General features: G+C 39.6%; 1 protein-coding gene across 1 annotated transcript; it reads left to right on the top strand.

Moving 5' to 3' along the window:
- Positions 1-8,698: 8,698 nt before the first annotated feature.
- On the top strand, positions 8,699-13,140 carry MMP7 (matrix metallopeptidase 7). Its single transcript, XM_050332738.1, has 6 exons — positions 8,699-8,984; positions 9,504-9,727; positions 9,833-9,981; positions 11,572-11,697; positions 12,238-12,399; positions 12,939-13,140. The coding sequence occupies exons 1-6, from the start codon at positions 8,877-8,879 to the stop codon at positions 12,959-12,961; spliced, it is 792 nt and encodes a 263-aa protein (XP_050188695.1). The 5' UTR covers positions 8,699-8,876; the 3' UTR covers positions 12,962-13,140.
- The last annotated feature ends 9,621 nt before the right edge of the window (positions 13,141-22,761 follow it).

Raw genomic sequence — 22,761 nt, 5'->3', positions numbered from 1 at the left:
TCCAGCTGTTGGAAAGAGTCTGGAAACTGTGAAGCAGATGATTAAAGTTCTAGTTCACACCAGAACACCTACAAGTACATCACAGTCTGCAGCTATCACCAATCTGGCCCAAATAATCTGTGTGAATTGCTTGTCCATTCTCATCCACTCTAGAGCATAGTAATGATGCTGTTGCTCTCCTCAGTTTGTAGGGTTATAAATATTCAGACTGTTGTATTGAAAACACACACACACACACACACACACAAACAAAACAAAAACCCCAAACCAAACAAACAAAAATAACAAAAAAACCAACCAAACAAACAAACAAAACCACAAACAACAAAAAAACCCACCACCTAAGAATTCTGAAAAAATGCACCAGTTTTGTTCCTGCCTTACCACAAGGATGCAATTATGCTACCTGTCAAACTAGAGCAGAGTGGTTTTGTGAATGCAGGCCTCTCAGATCCTGCTTCTACAAATCCAGACTTTTTCTGATCATTAAGTCGTCTCATTCATGCATTCAAGAGCACCTTTAGCTGTCTGAAAGATGCAACTGATACTCACTAACCTTAGTCTGAAACTTCTCCCACCAGTGTGACAGAGAAATGAAAGCTGAATTTTATCTTCTTTGGTAATGTTCAAAGTATGTTAGTGGCAATAGTGCACAGATGCCTAGTACAGATGAAGTAAGCTAACCACAAAGTTATACTGTAGTGTCACTGAGTGATGATGGTGAGACAACTGCTGAAAAAGACACACACTCATATTCAAGTGGGTTGCCTTCCCATTTCACTGAGGAAGTGGGGGTAGCTTCCTGATCCCTGAAAAGATGCTTACATCCCATGATAGCTCAACCAAGTAAGGCCTCCACACAGTTCAATCAGTAAGTCGGTAAAGTTGCACAAGGTTGCATCTCTAAAGCAGAAACTTTCAGAAACCAGTTTCAAGCAAAACCATTATTCAGAAATTTTTCTTTCCACAATTTACCACAAAATTTTTTCCACAAAATTTTTCCCATTAAATGTAGACACAGTCATATCTTTTCTCTCAACAATTTCTCCTCCTATGTATTTCCAACCATTAAAGTCCCCCTGTTCAAGAATCATAATGTTCTCCCACCTGCTTAGTGTATTCATTTACTGCTCGTTCACCACATGAAACGTGTATTGCCACCCTGAGGTATACTTATGTCACACTTTGTTCCATTCATAGTGTTAGTCTCTATCTCTTTCACTTACCCTTGTGTAGAGTCCCTACTGATAGAACAGCTTTCTACATTCTTCCATTACACATTAGTTTGCTTAAAAGTTAATATTGTGCTACTACGAAATTACATGGAGTGAACAGCCTGCTAGCATGAATGGACTCCATAAAAAAGTAGTAAATAATCATGTCTTCTGATTTCCCATGTTTCTCTTCGGTTTAAGCTCATATTACAAGATAGAGTTGCAAACAAATGAGGCCCATATAAATTCATAAAAGTAATATGTAGAAATAAAAGAATAATGGGAAATGTCTTACTGCAACAGAGTCGAGTTCTGTAGAGGTATAAAAGATGCTATAAGCTCTAGAACAGGCCAGCTATGCATCAGGCCCAACAGAGAAAACTGTCAATCACCATAAAAACAGTTAACAAACATTAATCCAAAACTGCATCCGAAAGACCGCTACTACAAGCATGTGAACATTTCTTTTGTGAAACAATGCCCACAGATTTGGCTTGATGGGCAGCTATAGAATTGTTTTATGATCAGTTGCAGTTCTTGATTGGGCACATGTGGATTTGGGGTTTTATGAAGCCTGGGGACAGGTATGGCAAACCAGGGTGCAGTTCCACAGAAGCCCACTTCTGCTCACATGTTCTTCCAATTAATATAACTTCCCTCAGTGGTTTAGGTCATATGTCCTGAGTAAAAGCAGAACAGTAAGAAAGTTTTATTTCTTCATAAGGAACTATGATATTAAGGCAAGAAATTAGGTCTATTAATTCTACAAATATTGGTGTCACCATGAGCCATGATGCAATTGCTCTTTAAACATCTCTCACTATTGTCTATATTAAGTGGAGGAAAATCCACCCTTGCTTGACAAAAACATTCACATTATTGAAGTGACTACTTTTTTTCTCAGGATTTGGGAAGCTGCCATAATCCACAGTGCAATAGGTACAACAGCCAACACAGGTTAATTCCCTACTGTGACCTGGACAGGGACCACATCCCTTAGGCTAGTTTCACTGTACACAGGAGATGAATTTCAACTAATTGTAAACTACACAAAACCAGCTGTATTGGAACTGTGTAAAACATACTGATTTTTCTTTTTTTTTCTCCTTGTCATGGTATAGTCATGGATCTGTTAGTATTATGATGGAATCAAACTCCTTCTACCCTCTGCAGAGCAATAACTGATAATTACCTCCAGAGCAAGCCAGAGTAGTGGTAGGCTGGGGCAAACCACAGAGGTGTTGTTTATTTGTAGGGGAGAACAAAAAAATAAAACAAAACAAATTAAGAATACACACCCAAAAAGGGGAAAAAAAAAAAAAAAGGCAAGTAGGTTAGTTTCCTCCTTCCATAAAAATTTGAACTTGCATTATGTAAAAATGCAAGCTTGAATTACAGTAAACTTTTGGGACACAGTGAAAGGACTGGAGCAATTCTTCTTTCAATGTGCAATCTCCTGTTATTACACATTAGTGTAATGGATCACAAAGGATTAAAATATACAAAAGCCTATTGTTCCTGAGCTGTGATCAGCCACAGTCACCTGACAGTGACAATTGCCTCTGGAGAAAATATAATTACGTCAAGGAGATTTTAAAGAAGCTGGGTGGTGAGTGTGCCTCGAGGACTGTTCCACTCCAGACCAGGTGTGTGCTTCCAAAATCAATCTTCTAACCATCTGCATTCATCACCCTTGAATTCATGCCAGAATCAGCTGGGCATGAGCCAACAGTGTCTCTTTCAGATGGTGCTGACCAAAAGGACACCATTTCAGTGATGGATGCTCAGCCTGCAGGACCAGACCTGGAGCATCCCCCTCCCACATGAGTGCCCAGGCCTCAGCACTGGGTGTTTTGCCCTCCACAGCCACTAAACTCTTTTATATAGACATGGGCTTTGGTTAAAGAGAGAGTCAAATGGGGTTTAGCTAAGCAACCACTCAGGCTAGCAAGCAGCTATGTGAATAACTGTTCAAAATCTAGCAAGGCTTCTCTGTGACTCACTCCTCACCATAGAGTGCAAGCAGTCCTTATTTGGTTGTGCAGTTTTTAATGGTTGTGTTGCTTTTTAATGGCAACAAAGTCAAAATCCACCATGTTGGAAAACTCGGTGTAACTTGGTTTGTGGGAAACAGAGGCTGCAACTCTGCTCAAGGAAGGAAATGCTTGGTGAAAGAAAAACTCAGTGGTGTAACTGAGTTCACCAATGAAGTGATGTTATTGTCTTTATAGTCAGCTACTGGAAGTCAAACAAAGTAATAGAAAAGGACCATCTCACACCTGGAGGACCTGTCTGAGCAGCAGACAGTTTCCATCTATAAATCAGTACTGGGAATCAGAAACCATTTGAATAGAGACAGTAACGTGATCAAATCTGACAACTCAAGGAGGAAAAAGTGGTGTAAACATTTTTTTACCTCTTTGTTCACATATCATAGAACCATAGGATCAACCAGGTTGGAAAAGACCTCCAAGATCATCAGGTCTAACCCCTGATGCAACACCGCCTGGTTTTGTCTTTTGCAATCATCCTGGCTGAATCTCAGCTCTCTCTAATACATATAAGGTAAATCAAGCTTGTGCACTTGTCTTGTGTTGATTACATTCAAATTCAATCTCACACCTTCTGTACTAGAGAATAAAACCCTGGAGGTCAGCCTGTAATTCCTCTGGAATTGCTTTACTGCATGTCTGTTTACAATGAAGCCTTGTATCAACTCTCTGGTATTTCAGGGCAGTTTAATTTTTGTGTAGAAGTAAGATTTTACAAATCAGGCTAAATGCAAAATTTTGGTTAATGTCACTTTTATTCCCAGCACTTTTTCCAAAGATCTATACAAGTCCATGAGGCTCAGGATAGGTAAAGTCCTGCTATGTCTATCCTTTCTTTCAAACCCTGCTCTCCATCATCACCAAAGCCTAAACTCACTGTGCTGACCCAGCATGTACAGATATGTGCAGATCATCGGGATGAGTCAGGAAGAGCTTCAGACATTGACTGCTCCTTTTTTGGGTTACAGTCAGTGTGGGTAGATCAAGTCCCGCATGCCTCCTGTGCTGTCACAGCTACTCTGCCTGCCCTTACAACACCATATATGATCAGTGGGACTCTATATGATTAGGTGGGACTCTACTTCTTATCACAGAGATTTGCTGCAGATTTACAGGCAGTCTGAGTTTGTCTCAGTCCAACTATGAAGTTAAAGATTTCCTAGATGAAATTATATGATTTTGTCAAGACAAGATGTATGCACTTCTTTAGATTACATCTTGTTTCAGTCATTTAAAGGCAATGTCATGACAGACTTACAAATGGATGGGGACAGCCAGCTACAGAAAGTGAATTCACAAATGAAAGCTGACTATGGGAGGTTATGACATTTTTCCTGCCCAGGTAGGTTTTGACCCACACTGCAGTGCAATGCAGCTGACTGACCTCCTGCCCCCTTCCCTTCTTCACGTCCTGTACATGTGCTTCTTGAGGACAGAAACTCTGCATATAACTAAAGGTTATAGTTATGACTTGAATTCAAATTGAATAAAGCCAATTATTATATAGAAATTTTTGAGAGATCTGTATGTGTGAGTCAGTTGGAAGAAAAAGAGGCATCAGATCACTGACCAAAGGAGCAGACAAATTAAAGCATTGAGGTTGTCGGAACTCATGCACATAGGTAATATTTACAGGAAAGATGTTTCTCTTGGGGTTTATTGCTCAAGAATATTACAGTAAATCCTTATCTCTCAATTTGCATCTTTTTCCCGCATTATGTCCCAATTAAACTGTTGTAAATACAAAGTCATTAAATGCAAAGGAATTCTAGACACTGTGAGAAAATGGTAAATCAACAAGTTGAGATGTGTTAAGTTTGATTGCTTAATTATTAGTGAATTAGATGTGCTAGTTGTCTCCACATTGTTTGTGCTGAACTTGAACATCTAATCCCTTCCTCAGGCCTTTCCTTCCCTAAAGCAGTGGGATGTGAAGTAGATCCTTCTGAGAAATAGCTCAGTGCACCTGGATGCAGCCAAACAGGAGGGAAGAACTGGCTTGCCTCTCTCCAGTGACGGGCTGACTCACTGTTGAGAGGTCAGGGCAGGACCTCAGTGTCAAGACAGGGAAGACTGGAGGTTTTTACAATCACACACCTGCAAAAGTGATATGTAACCAGTATCACAGATGGCAAGGTACTCACTTAAAGAGAGACCCTCAAGAGTAAAATCTATGGAAACTGAGTGCAGAAGGTGTAGAGATGTGCCTCCCTCCACAGTCAAGGCTTCAGACAAGAATAATGGCCTGTAACAACCATGAGTGTGCCATGAAAAGATGAGACAAGAAGAATGATGAAGGGTTATTTTGTAGAAAAACACCAGGAAGGTTCTGAATGAGATTGTGCCTTGCTGGACTTAGCCTCAGAAACTGTAGTGCAAAAAAACATTCTATTCTGCAAAAATATTTGCCATGTTTGAATTTTTATTTTTTGTTAGTCAAAGTGAATAATCAAATAACATAACAAAAGTGATCATGTGTCCTGCTGACCATAGAAAAACAGGTCAATCCAGTTTGGTAGGACTATATATACTATATTACATAATTCACAAATCACTCAAACAAACCATTTCTCAGGAATTTCTGGACATTCCTTTTCCCTGATATTCACTGTAGTGGGTAAACAACAGCCAGTTCTGATGCTAATCACACACATAGCCACTTACTCACTTCTCATGCATATGTGGGGATGGGTGAGATATTATGAAGTGCAGAAGAGAGTTTAATAAGTGAAAAGCAAGGGGTGGAAGTGGGGGGAAGTGATGCACAGATTCACCATCTACTCATCAGTCTGATGTTCAGCCAGCCACCAGGATATTACTGCCTTGGAAGACAACCCCCACTCCACCTTCTTCTGCTGCTATTCCAGGTTTATTGTTGACATGACATTATATCATATAGAATATCCCCTTGGAGAATTCATGTAAGCTGTGCTGGATGTGCCCCTTTCCCATCCAGTCTCTACCATACTCTGTGAGAGCAGAGTGTGAACTGAGAAAGTCTTGACACTGTGCAAACACTGTTCACTACTACCCAAAGCAGGGGTGTGTTATCAGAAAATGGTTAAGCCACAAATCCAAATGCAGCACCATACAGACTGAGATGAATATATTTATCCTGTCCTAGATAGACCCATAACATTCATGAAGATATCTGAGCAGCTCTTGACTTTCCTTAACTTTGTCAGCTGCATCCAGATTGGGCATAATCTAGCTGGGTTGTCTATCCAAGCCAAATTACCAAGATACAGCAATCTTTCACTACTGAATTTACTGCAATTTTTCATCCCACTCATGTCCAAAGGAGGTTCTGGTCTTACTTTTTATATATGTATTTTTCTCTAGAACTCAAAAGCGCTGATGCCCATTGATGAATTCCACATAGGACATAGTTTTGTGAGGTGTCCTTGTTCAAAGTAGGGTTACTCTACTCAGAAAATGTCACAGGGTAAACGTTCCAGTGGCAATATTGTGAGTCTTCTTAATAGAATTTTAGACCGTGGAGCACTTTTATCATCACTGTGTGGCTACAGCAACTTCTCTTATTAGACATCTTTAACAGTGTTTCTTCTGATCTCCTTAAATTTTCTCTACACCTGCCATGTTCTCCAACAGACACACAGGCTCTCTGCTGAATACAAATCACATAAATATGCTGCTTGGAGAGAAAATTATCTTTCCTGACCCACAATATATTTTATCACCCAAGATCAAGACAAACCAATAAAGTCTGCAAAATTCACACAGCTAAATCTAAAAATTGGCATCTGCTCCTTTTTTATATTGATCTTGTTAGAATTACATTGATTCCTGCTGATTTTGAGCCCAAAGAGCTCAAAATTCTTTTCACTGAAAGTTTTTTATTTCAGTTCAATCCTAAGGTTCATCAGAATCTTCTCTCTTTTGGGGGGAAAAAAATTATGATCAGAGTTGACAAACTTCCAGCAGAAAATGAAATGGAACATGGTGCAGGTCCTTTTTCATCAAGCTCTTGTGTTTAAACTCTCCTTTTCAGTTTTGCCCATGGCCCAGTTAAAGTAAAATGGGACTTGCTCAACAGTCCCTCAACTGTAATGCAGCTCTGAAGCCTTCCTCTTGTGTCTATGAGGAAATAATCAGTACCAGACGCTGGAGTCATGGAGTTCAAAGTGGTTTAAACACATCCTCATCTCCTTCCACCCAGACCCTGGTCCAGATCCAACTTTACTACCACAGTCTGACACAAGTCAGTTGTTGAAAAAGATGAATTGTGTCCTAGCAATAAAATAGGGTGGTTTTTTATATCAAGCTTTAAAATTTGAAGATGGATATTTTTCCTGTAAGCCTACCAAAATGTACAGAAACGATAACATGTAGATATCTGGATGTTTTCAATATCAGAGGGCAGCATCTTTAACAACTATTTCAGACATAGCTGTGTACTTCATTCCTCTCTGGCATAATTCAGTAGTTTTTTGGTATAGATTGTCTCTCTCTGAAGTTAACTTCTTTCTCATCACATCAGTCAGAAACACACTGAACATACGATAGCCCACAAACTCTTCCATACATGTTCATCTATGCCCATATGACCTGTCCTAGTGTGAGAAATAGTAATGGTCTTTTCCTATTTATATGCTTCTCCTTTCAGATTAGTGCTAATATGGTCACAAAACTGCATACCCTGAAATAAAAATCACAAAACAGCCTGTGAACTGGTGTTTCCAGACCTCAAAAACTACCAAGTGAAGTTTAGGGGAGTGAAGATGAGACCATTGTTAGCATAGGGGCCAGGGAGGTCATGGCTTCCCTGCTCCCCTTTGTTTTTCTCTGCCAGTGCTTCATGGACCTCTGTCAGATTGCACTGGTACAGCTGGTGGAAGAAGATAGCTCCACCTTTGCTAGGGTAAGCTCCTCTCTTTTCCCTGAGAATTTTCACCCATTCTTGTAAGCTACGTTTTATATCTAGTTCTCCAGTGTAAAGAGACTTCTGAAAGGCCATCTCATTTGGTAGGAAGGGGACAAAGGTGTCCTGTGCCCTCCTATTTCTGGAGGGTACATTTAAAGAGCTCTCTTCTGATCTCTATGAAAACTGCAGAAACCTCTTAAAGTTTACTGTATTGAGCAGTTCTGCATGGTCCCAAGGAAAGGGCAGTAGTAAAGGCAGCAGTTTCACTGAGATAGTGCTCACATCCATATCATGTGTGCCTCTACACCAACTGATACAGGCAGGCAGCCAAAGGGCTGTTGCAAAATACCTTTTTGTATAAGGAACATGGGAGAAGCTCAGTAAGAAGTGATTACACAGTAACTGTACTGATAAAGTTACTGAATGTGAACTTCCCCGTGACTTTGCGGTTTCACTACTAGAATAATATGAAAAGAGAGAGACAAAGCTGGCTGCTATCTGTGACGTGACATCAACGGGGAAGTTGCAGGAAAGATTTGTTTAATGTGCTTTCATTTACTTCTTAGAACAGTGATGACATTACATCAACACCACCAAAAAGTGAGTCATATATGTAATTGCTGCTTGGACCTATCAGGATCTATATAAGCATTTTCAGCTGTGGTCTTGGGAGACAGAAGTCAGACCCCTTCTGCTACAGCAAGGCTCCTTAGCAAGCTGAGCACCATGCATTACCTCCTACTTTGTGCTGCCATCCTCCTACCTGAGAGTCTTGCTTTTCCAGTACACACGAAACTAGAAGCATGGAGCAATGTAGACCTTGAGAAAGTAAAGGTATGTTATTGGGGAAAAATGTAACTGCATGATAAATAATCTGATTTTTGATTCAGCATCTACATTCCTTTCCTATCTGTTTATATTGTCCTTATTTTACATTACCACAACAGTTTTTGCAGAGATGAAAAAGATAATTTAAACTTGCTCACCAGCTTAGATACCCTAAGTCCCATTTACAAAACAGACCAAGTTCCAACTGGTAAATAAAAGGGAGCATGTAATTTTTAAAACATCTCAAAAATTTTATGTAGACTGTGTTGGAAGGCTGTAGATTTGAATGCTCAGTAAATTGTGTTTAACTTAAACGGATTTCTTACTTACAATGTTTCATTGCTATTGCAATTCTTTTTATATATGCTAATCTATACTACAGAGAGAACAGAATTTGGTGAACTGAAATGGGAAGGAAAAATACATAACTGTAGGATGATGAAACAATTCAACCAAATATAAAATGCAATTACCAAAACTTCACAGGTATACGTAAGAATTTTTATTTTTCTTCTCTTCTTCCAGGCATATCTTGATAAATTCTTTCCACTTTTTCCAAAAACACAAACCCTAAGCTTAGAAGAGAGGATTAAAGAAATGCAGAGGTTTTTCCACCTGACTGTAACTGGAACATTAAATAAAGAAACAGAAGAAACAATGAAACTGCCCAGATGTGGAATGCCCGATATAGCAGAATACCAAACATTTCCTGGAAATCCAAGATGGAAAAAAACACATTTGACTTACAGGTAAGTGATGTTTAGGTTTTACGGGGAAAAGGGTTGCTTTGTATTTAACTATGTGGGTTTCCTTCATACCCTAAATGACATTAATCTGTTTCCCTTTGCTGCCAGGATTGTCAATTATACTCCTGACCTACCCAGATGGAAAGTGGACGATGCAATTAAAAAGGCTTTAATGGTATGGAGTGATGTGACTCCACTGAACTTCCGGAGAATACAGAGAGGCCAAGCAGACATTGAGATTCGATTTGCACGCCGTGGTGAGAATACCTGTCATTTTTAAAACACAATAGTCCATACTTGACTGAAAGCATGTATTTTTGTAGCCATAGCTTTAAGAAAGAACAAAGAGTTTGGAATTATACTGAAGACTTCATAAATTTTATCTTCTTTTTATCATGTCACCAAATTTGTATGTCATGATTCAGGTTTACTCATAGAAAATCATTAGAAAATTCTTTCAGAGCCACAGTTATGAAAGGTAGAATTCAGCTCCAGAATGAGACATTTAAATTTAGATGTTCAAGGCTCTGTTTACCTTGATAAATAGTGCAAACTAACGGGAAGAGCTCTGCAGAGCAAATTGGCGTGTTCTGAAGATCCAGCCTCCACAGGCTGGATTCACGCAGGTTAGGGAAAGTTTACTTTGGTCTAGATATAGTATAGCTCCCTGGACTAAACAGCCTTCATCAGATGGGGTGCATTAGGTTTTGCCAAAGAGAGTATTTGCTGGTTGCTTTACACTCCAAGGTTGCACCAAGGTGTAAAACAAAGCATGGTAAATGGGGATGACCAGTAAAGTCACTTCAGAAGTTCACTTGTGATCTGAAATATTATATGAGGTTAGCCATGCCTTTACCTTGTGCTTGGAACCTCAACTGACAAAATAAGTGCCTACTTTAAGGTTATCTGACTTGCTCCGTAGATCCATTGACAATATTTACTGGAGCTCCCTTGACTATAAACAAAGATCAGACACCTTGGCTGGCAAGCAGATGACTGCATATAAACACTAAAATGTCAAAGCTCATATGTCACTGATGGGAAGCATATTATGTTGCCATAAAGAGGCGACTTAATGTGATAATCAAAGTGAGAAGGGATCCTGCAAACTGGAATGGGTTTTAATCGCTTGTCACACACTAGGATTAGGTCTCTTCTGTCTGTGTTAGCCCTGCCCCAAGGTCCATCCACATGGTCCTGGGGAAAGAACGCAGAACGTCCTCAATAGAGTAAGAGGTTACTGTGAGGTAGGAGGAAATTTTCAGAGCTGGTACGACTCTCGTACAGCTCGTGCATTCAAGGTAGGAAACAGTAATATTCCAGCTGCACTATGACAGAGGTGGATAATAGACCATACCCCAAGGCTGGGGATAAATGAACTTAGCTCTTCAGGAACATAGTTATCTAATCCACATCACTGTCTCACACTAAAATCAGTGCAAGTGAGAACGTCGCAACTAATGTTGCCCAGCATTTTTCAACACTGAAAACGTTCAGGTCCTTGCAATGTCGTCAAGCATTAAACATTTATTCTGAAATAATCCGTGATTCCTTCCTAAGAACCACACTTCTGACGAAGGCTGCAAAAAAAAAATAAAATTCATCCCTTTCTGAAACATGAAGCAGCCTGAACTATCAAATACAAGTTTTGAACTTAAGTCATTAATTTGGAGAGTGTTTCCTAAGCCTTGCTTCTTGTTTTCACAACCTTGCTGCCATTGTAGGAATTTTTTTTTAAGGATGGGTTACCAACAAAATTAGCAAAAACAAGCAACATGCTTCAGTTTGGTAAATTTAAATATGATACCTGATGTCATCTGATGACATTTATTTGTTTTCAAATGCAGCACATGGTGATGGATATCCTTTTGATGGAAGAGGTAACACACTAGCCCATGCATTTGCACCTGGAGAAGGGATTGGCGGAGATGCTCATTTTGATGAGGATGAAAAATGGTCAGATTTCAACCAAGGTAAAGCTTACATGTCTATGAAGGGGAAAGACAAATATTATACATGTTGGAAGAACACAGTCACACGAAATGCTTTTCATAACTCTTTACACTTATGTACTACTTCAGTGCTAACATTTGTGTTCTTTTCAACTACCTTTCCAAGTACTTGTGCTTCCTTACCATTAGCAGCTACATAATGCCTGTTCTGTAGGTATTTTAAAGCACTTTTCATGGGCTAAACAAGAATGGGCTAAACTATGAGTCTCTGTTTTCTACATAAATTATGAAAAAGTAAAATTGACCTGCTTGTAGGATTAAGGTTGACTAAAAGCAGAGTTGGAAAGAGAGTCAGAGTCTCTAGATGCATATGCAAAGAATCGGTAATGTTTCTAAAAAATATTACAGTTACACAAGAAAGTTCAGCAATAACAGATCAAAACCCTGCAGTTTCATTCCAAGATGAATGAAAGATACAATTTCTCCTGCTATTTCAATTCATGGTATTCTAAAAAGAAATGTTATACGTTTAACATACTTTTCTGTGCTTCTGTGCTGCAGAGGTTAATTTGTTCCTTGTTGCTGCTCATGAGTTTGGCCATTCTTTGGGACTTGCTCATTCAAGTGTCCGTGGAGCTCTGATGTACCCTATCTACTCATATGAGAACCCAGCAACTTTCAGACTTTCAGCGGACGACAGGCGAGGAATTCAGAAGTTATACGGTAAATTCATTGTGAGATTTGATTTTCAATATAAAACCTACTAGGGTACAGTTTTCACTACTCTTCCTGACTGTAAGGGCTTCATCATACTACTAAAAAGAAAGAAGGGGAACAAACTTGGGAAGAACACACTCCTGCATACTCCATCCACTATGTGTGCTCTGTAATGTGTCCCCATGCAACCGAGGGGTGACAGAGCAGCAGTGCAGCGGCCAGGTGCACTGTCTTTCTGCACACCTACATATTGCCAAGTAAAGCCTGTGGATCTTGCTCTGCAAATGAGCTATTTCAGTGAGTGGGGCTACTGGCAGGAAATGAGAGATACTGTGCCACTTAACATGTTAAGTGAAGGCAGAAACTCCACAGCAGTAAGGGGAACATTACTAGAATTGACCCCACAAGGCAAACTTTGCCAGCCTTGCTTTTCTTTAGGAACCACCTTCCTCGGGGCTTGCTAGAGGAACACTAGGAATAAAACGTCATTGTCTGCATTTTCAAATTCAAGTACAATCTCTATGTTTTGTGCTTCTTCTCCACAGGGAAAAGGTCATCAAACTCTTGAAGAAAATGCTTAGTGAAGGCCAAAGAATTCACACCTTGTTGTTTTGGTCTTTCAAAACAATTTAAAACCTCTGGGTAATTAATGTAGTAAACTTCTCGGCTGCACTTTCTCTCCATGAATTTTTATATTGATTTATTTGCACCTTACACAATTTCACCTAACAATAAAAAAAAAAGTCTAAAAAGAAACCCAAGCATGTATACTCTGTTTTCTAATGTTTTCATTTTTCTTTTGGCATTTCACTGGGGGATTAAATAACTGCTGCATGCATGATAGACAGTCAGACAAATATCATTCTGGATAGATTTTTAGTACTTAAAAAGCCTGTGTGTATTTACTGATGTAAGAACAAACCCTGTTCCTGGCTTGCTTTCAGTTCCCATGCATATCCTGGCACTTTACAGTACATACTGCTGCCTCCTCAGAATCACTGTGTGCTTCCCGTACGGCTCAGCATAGAGGAGATCTCCACAGTGATTCCTTCAGTATGGGCTGGGATATTTTCACAGAGAAAAGCTTTTCAGCTTCATGTCCTCCCTGGTTTGTCAGAGGAGCAGGTTTGAGAAGTAGTGGACTGGGAATCCTATTGTCCTCTGTGATACTCAAACACCTCTTGGGTATTTTGAAATTAAAAGGGAGGAAAAAACAAAACAAAACAAAAACAACAAAAAACCCAAATCAAACAAAATTTTAAAAAAAGAAAGAAAAGAAAGAAAGAAACAGGAATTCTCCTTCTCTCCTATGAAAGACTAAAACCACATTTCTAGAAAATAAAAATGAGTACATGCAGGCATAAGCCTGTGTTCATGGAATTTCACAGAAGATACCAAGTTGGAAGGGACCAACAAGGATCATGGAGTCCACTTCCTATCCCTGCACAGGACTGTTCCCCAGTGTCACACCAAGTGTCCAAGAGCAAACACACACAGTTACTCACTTACTCCCCCAACCCCTGCCCCCCTCAGTAGGATGCTTCAGGAGAGAAATGAGGAAAAAAAATGAAATCTGTGGGTCGAGATAAAGGCAGTTTAATAGCATAGAAAAAGAAGGGAAAATAATAATAATTACAATATCCAAAACAAGGGAGGCTCAATGCAACTACTCATCACCCACAGACTGATGTCACTGCAGAAGCCCATGCCCAGGTAGAAGCCCATGGCCAGCTTTCCTCCCAGTTGATATGCTGAACATGATGCCATATGGTATAGAGTCATCCCTTTGGTCAGCTCTCAGGGGTCATCTGTTCCAGCTGTGTATCCTCCAAGATTCTTGTCCACCACCATCCTACTCACCAATGGGGTGGGCTGAGAAGCTGTAAAGTCCTTGACTTAGTGTAAATGTTTGTCAGCAACAAACAAAACATCAGTGTGTTATCAACATTATTCTCATCCTAAAACCAAAACACAGCACATGTATCAGCTACTAGAAAAAAAAAAAAAAATCTATCACAGCTGAAACCAGGACAATAACCCTAAACAGGACCTGAAACACATTCAGGAGACATACTAATAGGATCATGCTGGTTTGAACACCCCGAGGATATTAAAATTTGTCCAAATTATCGAGGTAAAAGGTGTAATTATTAACAGTTGCCTACAGATGGCTCCCAACACACGGAGATGCTGAGCACAAACACCCACTCAGTCTCACAACCAGAAACTTTACCCTCTCTCATAAACCAGTGTTACACAGTATAACAAAACAATAATATTAACCCAGTCCTCAGAGGTGAAAAACAGCACAGCAGGGAACATGTACAGCTTACACAACTCAGAGAACACCCACAACAACTCTGAGAGCAAATAAATCAACATTGTGATCACAGACTATTAAACTAATACAATGAATACTTATACCAAATTTGTTGCAACATCCTTTGGCCAGATCTGTTCTTATCTCAAACCTTCGTACCCCACGTTTGGTGCCAAAAAGGACTGACACTGTTTAAAACCCAGCAGGTAATTTATTAAACATGACACAGATGCTCACTCACTCCACCCTCTTCAGTGAGATGAGGAGAGAAACGGGGAAAAAAGTAAACTTTGTGGGTGGAGATAAAGACAGTTTAATAGGACAGAAAATGAAGGGAAAATAGTAACAAACAACAACAATAATAATAATAATTCAAATATACAAAATAAGGGACACAATGCAATTGCTCGCTACCCACTGACCGATGCCCAGACAGTGCCAAAGCAGAAGTCTCTGTCCAGCTTTCTGCCTTTGTGTTCCCTGATGGTGAGAAGAGGCTTTCTCTACTTCAACACACTTGCCAAATATGCACAAAGGTCTAGTCTATCAAAACCTTGACAGCACTTCCAAGACTTTATCCAAAAGCCTTTTCCAGTTCAAGAACTGCTGCCTCATGATGCAAGGGCTCTGAATCCACATACAACTGGCAAAAATTTTGCTCAGCCCTAGGTTTGGCCAGGACACACAAGAGAATGAAGTCTATTCATAGGCAAGGTAGGACACAAGAAAGAAGTGGCATCTTTTGCAATTGAAGGGCTGTGTAGAGGAAATTTTAATCTACCTATTCTTAGAGGATTCATGTCCTACTTCCTCAGTCACTGAACATAAACATTTCCTAGAAAAGTAACTAAAAACTAATACACTTCCCAAGACAGGTGCAATTCCCAGTCAAATTTCGAGGTACTGACTGATCTCTGGGGTTTGTTCTTCATGACACCCTGGAGCTGGAAAGGATGTGAAACAAGTGCAAGGAATGAAGGTCAAGGTTCCTCTCTATCACACTGGGAAACTACCTTTTCTTGCTTTCCTTCTGACCTCTTCTAATTACTCCCTTCCCAGATGACACTTTACCTTCAAGGTACTGCATCAGAAAAAGGATCTTCACCATTCATGGAGTCCCCAGTGCTTTGTGATTGCCTTGAAAGTACCTCCAGCAATGGCAAGGGAGCAACCCTACAGCCACCTTTTTCATAAGGAGGGGGAGCAACCAACTGGAGAGGGGAAGAGAGAGAATTAGAGCTCCAGACCTCTTGGTCCAGTCCATCTAGCCTAATACTATCTGCTACAAGAAGCACCAGATGGTGGGATGGCTGAAATAAGTCACTAACAGACATGTAGAGAGTCAACGAATATCTAAGGATAGGGTATGAAGCATGGTTCCTTCAAGGGTTTTCCCCTCAGAAATGTTTCTCAAGAAACATTTAAGGTAAGACATAAGTTTGAAAACCCTCCCATCAGTTACTACCTGTTTCTTCCACATAATACGGAAAGGTAAAGTAGCTAGTGCTAAGTGGATATTATTCTGAGAGCACAGGTATCCTGAGGTATAAGAAAAGCATGGAGTCCCAGAATAGATGGTGAGATCCAACCTGCATTAAAGACTATGAAGAATAGAACTAGCGAGCTCTATGGCCTGTGTGGATGCTCAGTCAACTTGGGTTGACTTGGGGAGTCCTGGCAAGATGAAATGCTGACAGAAAGTACAGTGTTCTCTTGGCCAAAGTGTCCAGAGGAAACAAAGCATGAAAGCACTCCATGCTCTTTATGAAGCTCAAGTCACTTGCTAGTGCTTTTCAAAGAGAAAACAGACATAGAAGATAAGCTTCATCAGAGGAAAGATTGTGCAGGGAGAACCACCCTTAAGGGCACATGGAACAATCCATGCACAATGTTGGAGGAGGCACTGTGACAAATGAAGAAGCCATGAGATCAAATATTTGAGTGAAAGTAGCAAATCTGTTTTCTAGTATACAATTAATTTCCATACGGACTGAGTAGAATGGGATAATACACCAGAGCTATATTCCTAGGAATACTGTCCTGACACTGGGATACATCTGGGAGACAGCTTCCTGTGAGCACATGAGATGACTGGATTGAAGTAGGGCCAGCACAGGTGGCAGTGAGGCACCCTTGTGTCCTGAACGATGCATGTCAGAGAGTCAGCAGTGCCAAGCTAGCATACCCACGGCATGTGAATTAAAGTAAGAGCCAAGATTATTGCCTTCAGACAAATATCAAAGGTACACTGATGAGCTGCCAGCAGCATCTTGTTGTCGAGCTCCTGTTGGTCTTCCATTCCCGTATAGGACCTCTCCTTTGGGGAGAACGGCTGCCACTGGCACACTTAACCCAGCTCTCTAGGTGTGAACTATGCAAGTATCTGCCTCCACCTAGTGGAACAGCTCGGCAAACTGCACTGATGTTACATCCTGCTCTAAAGTGCATCTTACTCGTCTACAAGCACACAGACGACGCTACTATAGATACCACGCACTTGTAAAGGATAAACTTTATTCCTGTTTTAAAAACGTCATAGTTACTACCCTAGAGAAGCTATTATGGGGGCTTACCCCATCATTTAGGTATCCTGAGCCTAATCCATCAACACAGACTGATATTTTGAGAGGGCAATGCCAATACCTCCAGCACCTGGTATTAACAACGGAATAAGACCTCAGGAGACTAAAATATCAGGCACAATTCAAGACTTAACAATGTATATGAAAGCTGGAACACATCAAAAGCTTACTGATGTATCATGTGAAAGACTTGACAAGCTGCAAAAGTACAAGTATGGCCTGGCAGAGTATTGTCCTCTTGACTTTTCCTTCGTAGTGTTAATAGCAAATTTAATCAAATTTGAAGATGCTTTTTCTTCTGTTTTTATGAAATTATATCTTCAACAAAACCCTCCTCAAACAGGATGCTCTTAGTGGTATCATTATGCAAATAAAATTCATTCGAGTTCCCCTGAGATAATTTTGCAAACTATTAGATGATTACCCAGTCCTGATGTAAACAGATCCAATTTTTATTTAGCAGTGAGTAGAATACTTTATGGTAATAAGGAATATATCAGTTTTTATAAGAAGGCAGAATGATTAAGGAAGAAATCTCTTCTTTTACTCGTGTTCACAATGGTTACAAAGCAGAATGTTCATATCATATCACTATCACTATCAGGTTACATTCCATAGTTCCAACAGCTCTGAGTTCATACACATTACAAATCATGATCAAGATGATAGATAAATATTGATCAGTATTTTCCACTGAGCTACTTGCTCCTAGAGTATGATGTCTACAGCTCAGAAATACTTTGGATGTGAGATGCTTTTCACATATTCCATGTCTGTAAAGTGAGGAATGGGACCACCTCTTTTGAAGTCTCTGCTGACTATGCAGGTCTAAGCTGCTTGCTAGGTCAATTCAATCATTTTTCCATGTTCTCTCACACAACCTTAAGCATTGGAAAGCCCACACAAATTCCACCCCCCATTACATTGCACATTTTCATATTTTGCTTTCATGTTGGGTTTCAACAAAAAAGTGCTTAGGAATCCAGCATAACTATCTGGATAAGCATAACTTAAAGCACTAATCCTAACCTTTGCATGTTGTCTTCCTGAAATTTTTACTGTCCTGCTATCTCTTAGCTTTAGTTTGTGTTGTAAATCTTTCAGTTTTAGCTGTGTTTTCATCATGTTTATACAGTATCTTAAATGATTGGCCCTCAGTTCTGTATAATTGGTCTCCTTGTTATTACAGAAGAGGTAGCAGTATGAAATAACATTCTCCCCTCTCCCAAAAATTAACTACATGCTAGATTTACATAAGTGGTAATCAGATTTTTGGTTATATCTCAGTTACAAATGCTACAGATTTTAAATGTCTTAATTAAAGTTCTCATGGGTAACAATCACTAGCAATCTAGATGACAGTCAAGCAGCTGTCCTATGTAGTACCTTGGCACTAGTTTATTTAACAACCTAAAAAAACACCTAGCAAGAATTTCATGAATACCCTGGAAGTGTCAGATCACACCAAGCACATAGTTTTAAAAAGGATCCTGTGTCTAGAGTATTTTTGTCAACCTAACTGACATTCCTTCAGACAGTCCTAGCTTTTGCACTTCACTTGTAAAATGTTGCCTGTATTTTAATTTGAATAAAATACATTCCAGTGCAATCTACTTATTGATTTTGAGAATACCACAGTTTTTTCACACCTTCAATCCCATTTGTCGCCCTTGAGATCAAAGTTTTCTTTTTCAAGTAAACTATGCAAAGAACCTGCATAAAAGTAAATAGAAGTTTTATAAATCAAACCTTAAGTGCTTAAATGCATTTTTTATTTCAAGTAGTAATTTAAAAAGTTGAAGCAGAAACATCGTCTGGTAATTTGTACTGCCAGAGAGGTATAAACAGTGAAAGTTACATTATTCCCTGTTGCTGCTTTATGTCTAGGCTATGTCTATAAAACACAGAAAAAACACCACAATTACTTCAAATTTCATTTCAGGTATCACGTGATACAAAATGTGCATTCCAAAGCTGACGTGTATCATGCACAGCCAGAGATGCTTCAAGGTATACCTTCTTCAGCATGGACTTATCCTTGGGTCACAGTCCCTTCCATAACCATGGCCATAGACACTTTGAGATATACCTGTTCTGGTGAGTACTTAGCCAGGGGTACAGGTGTTTCGGGATGTCCTGCTTTTGAGTGGATTCATCCACAGGTCACAGTCCCTTTGACTCAAGTTCCCACTGGAGTTCCAGCCTGTCCAGTACAACAGCAGTGATTCCCCAGCCATCTGCCAGCCCAGACACATTTCCCTTGCTGTTATCAAAGTGTTCCCAGGCACAGCGGAGTCAGATGATAAGCATCACAGCACTACAGTGAGCAGAGAAATCAAAAAGTGGCCAGTAACAAGCACTGGGCTCTAATGTACAGTCAGGCAAGCAAGTCCCATGGCAAGTACAGGAGCCTGACAATTAACAGCTAAAGAGCAAGAACAGCTATAAATTCAATCTCGCACATTCCAATGAAATAAGTCATTATCTCAAACCCTTCGAGCCCAACACTGGGTGCCAAAAAGGACTGATGTCGTTTAACCTCAGAGGATTCCCGGGAATTTGTGTCAGCAAATGACTTCAATAAACAAACAAAAAAATCAGATTCAGAGAAGATGGATGTACAGGCAAACACAGTGAGGCTTAGATATCTGGAAAAGCTTTCTCAAAGTATGAAGAGTTATTGATGCAAAACAATTTCTTGTGATAATAAGTTTTACCTTTTGAGTCTTGCAGAACATTTTTTCCATTCAGGATCAAAGTCTGATATTTCACCCTCACTGTTTTATGAGAATGTGCTTTCCAGCTACTTTGTGTCACTGTTACAGTACTGGCCCATGTGTACCAATATTGTGGTGCTCACAATGAGCAATGTATCAAAACCCCAAATGAGTTTGCAGCTCATAAACTGTTGTTTTCCAAAAAGGTGACCCAACCTGCCAAACAAAATAATGGCCTGGCTGAACTAATTCCAGTATAAATATTTCATCCTACTATTAAGGTAGATTTAAGCAGAAACAGAAGCAAAATCCTTTGGAATCTAAAATCATTTACAAACAAAGACATGCATTCCAGCATATTGCAGCAGTGACCTAGTTTACATGCATTTTCATAGCAGCATCAAACATATCATTAGTCTTTGTTTAAAAGACATCAATCATAATTACTATCTGGAAACAGTATCAGTTAAAGTGAATGAAAACATATTAAGACTATCAATAATAAAAGAATGGAACCACATGACAGACATAATTAACAGATTTTTCAGCTGCTAAATCACAAACAAATATTTGTAAGATTTACTTTCTAGCAGCACTCATTAATGGAAAATTTGAACTTTGCTGTTAGCTAGCAGTGTTGATCTAACTCTGATGTTTAAGAATATAAAAATTACATGGTTTGTAAAGCAATGTGTTATCTGTCATGTTTGGAATAAGACATTGTGGGGTGGAGATTAAAAACTAATTTACAAGTTGGATCTGTACAGAGCAGACATCAAGCTAAGTACAGTTTCTGTTTCTTTTTTGATTGTCTTTGTGAGTTAACCTTGTGCTGGACCTGTTTGGTTTCACCTACACCGTCTCCACAAAGTTATTTTAACATCTCATGGATAAAATGGAAGTTTAGGATCCATGGATTTTGACAATTCTGTTGTGAAACTTCTATTTGCAATACCTGTATGAATGTCCTAGCAGTTACACACTTACCTCAACAACATAAGAACAACTTTTATGGATCAAGGACATTCCTCTAAGAGGTCAGATTGTACCTTTGAAAGAACTGCCTTCAGGCAGTTCCTGTCAGGGCTCTGAGTGCTCTAGTAAGCCTTAACTAGTAATAACAAGCCCTGACCAACCTCACCTGTGACCTCCATCCACATGTCTATATGCATTCATCCAGTAGCTCTATTTAAGCTCTTGCCTGAGGCTGTGGTCCCTGCCTGAGCTGCAACATAGCTGCACCTGCCCAGCAGACTGGTTTTGCTGGAGAGACCACAAACTGACAAAGACGGCAGCCTCATATCATGTTCCTTGGATTTACATTATACCTAAGACACAGGATTGTTTCTAGGCCATCTCCTACTGTTCCTTCCCAGCTGGGCTCCCTGGATCAGGCTCATCACCTTGACTGAGGTGATGACTGACCCTGTCACTATCACCAGGACTGCATCCTGGTTGGTGAGCTCCTGTGGTTAGCCTCAGGATCCATTCTTGCTGCTCCCTGACACTGAATATCACACAAAATTAGGGGGGGAGAAAACGCCACAAAATTCTCACAGTCATATTTTTATGTGGGACTCTGTACAGGAAATCATTAATTACACCATGTACCAAAAGTGGATGATAACTTCCACTAAATTTTCCCAGAATGTTTCCTTCTCAGCTAGGAACAACTTCCAGCCACCTCCATACATTGCCAGAAATTTACCGCTCACAGAACAACAAACAACAGATGAAACAAGACCACACCAAAGCAATCAACAACTTCCATCACCTCTGTCTTCACACAGTAATGAGCCTATCAGTTGTTGCAAAATACCTCAGTGCCTGCTAACTCATCACTTCTATGGAAGTTACTCAGCTATCTTCCACACCCGATGACTTCTTTTTGTTCCAGGTAACTTTCCTACAAGTTGAGAAACGTTAATTAGGCTGTTCCAAAATAAATCATTTCCAGTCTGGCTTAAACCTAATGTTCACTGGAGTTGTGCAAGAGCTGAAACACTTAAGACATCTTAAAAATATATCTTATATAGAGAAATATATCTCTGAATATATGTTAGTTTAGTAAAATATGTTTCTTTTTTTCTTACTACAAGCTTTACCTCTGTAACCGGAGGCCCTTATACTTAGTAACATACAGATTACTAGTATTTCTAAGCTTTACTGGAGTGAGGCTACCTGAAAATAGTATTCCTAGAGAAATCATTATTTCAAAAGAAAATATTTGGAAGATCATCTCAGAAAATTCACAGTAAAAAGATGCATGTTGATCCTCAGGTACATTAGTCATGAGAACTGCACAGGAAGCTATGTAGAACAAAGGCATAAGAAAATCCTGGAAGTACAACACATGCACCTATTTTCACTGAATGCAAAACTGTGGGGCCTAATTAGACTAGAAGTGAAAGAAAAAATATTTATTCAGCATTTTAGTTCAGCACTCGCTGAGACTTACAGAGTAAATGCGTGTCTGCCAGTAGGGAAGGGAACTAGGTTTCACACAGTTCATCAATATAGTTTCACCTCCTACCTATGTGCTCTCGGGCCAGTCACTTTCCTTCTCTGGCTCAAATGTGTCACTTCCCATGGGAACATTATTGTGCTGCAGCAAACATAAATGTAGTAAAAGGCGTGAAATGTTCCACTACAATTTTACTGCTGATTCTTAATTACCCACATTAAAAATAGTTTAACTTACTAGAAACCAATTTGTATCAGCATGTAGTTTTCTTTCCTTTGATAAATA

Source organism: Myiozetetes cayanensis, unplaced genomic scaffold (genome assembly GCF_022539395.1).
Source record: "Myiozetetes cayanensis isolate MyiCay16 unplaced genomic scaffold, myiCay2020 scf5-8, whole genome shotgun sequence".
Lineage (NCBI taxonomy): Eukaryota > Metazoa > Chordata > Aves > Passeriformes > Tyrannidae > Myiozetetes > Myiozetetes cayanensis.
Note: the sequence above shows the minus strand (reverse complement) of the source record. Positions and strands in the feature narration are given on the sequence as shown.

Bases quoted from the DNA above. Each gene is read 5' to 3' on its own strand.
- MMP7 (XM_050332738.1), top strand. From the start codon at position 8,877: ATGCATTACCTCCTACTTTGTGCTGCCATCCTCCTACCTGAGAGTCTT. The intron at 9,982-11,571 runs GTGAGAATACCT...TTTCAAATGCAG, and splicing joins GATTCGATTTGCACGCCGTG to CACATGGTGATGGATATCCT. The intron at 11,698-12,237 runs GTAAAGCTTACA...TCTGTGCTGCAG, and splicing joins ATGGTCAGATTTCAACCAAG to AGGTTAATTTGTTCCTTGTT.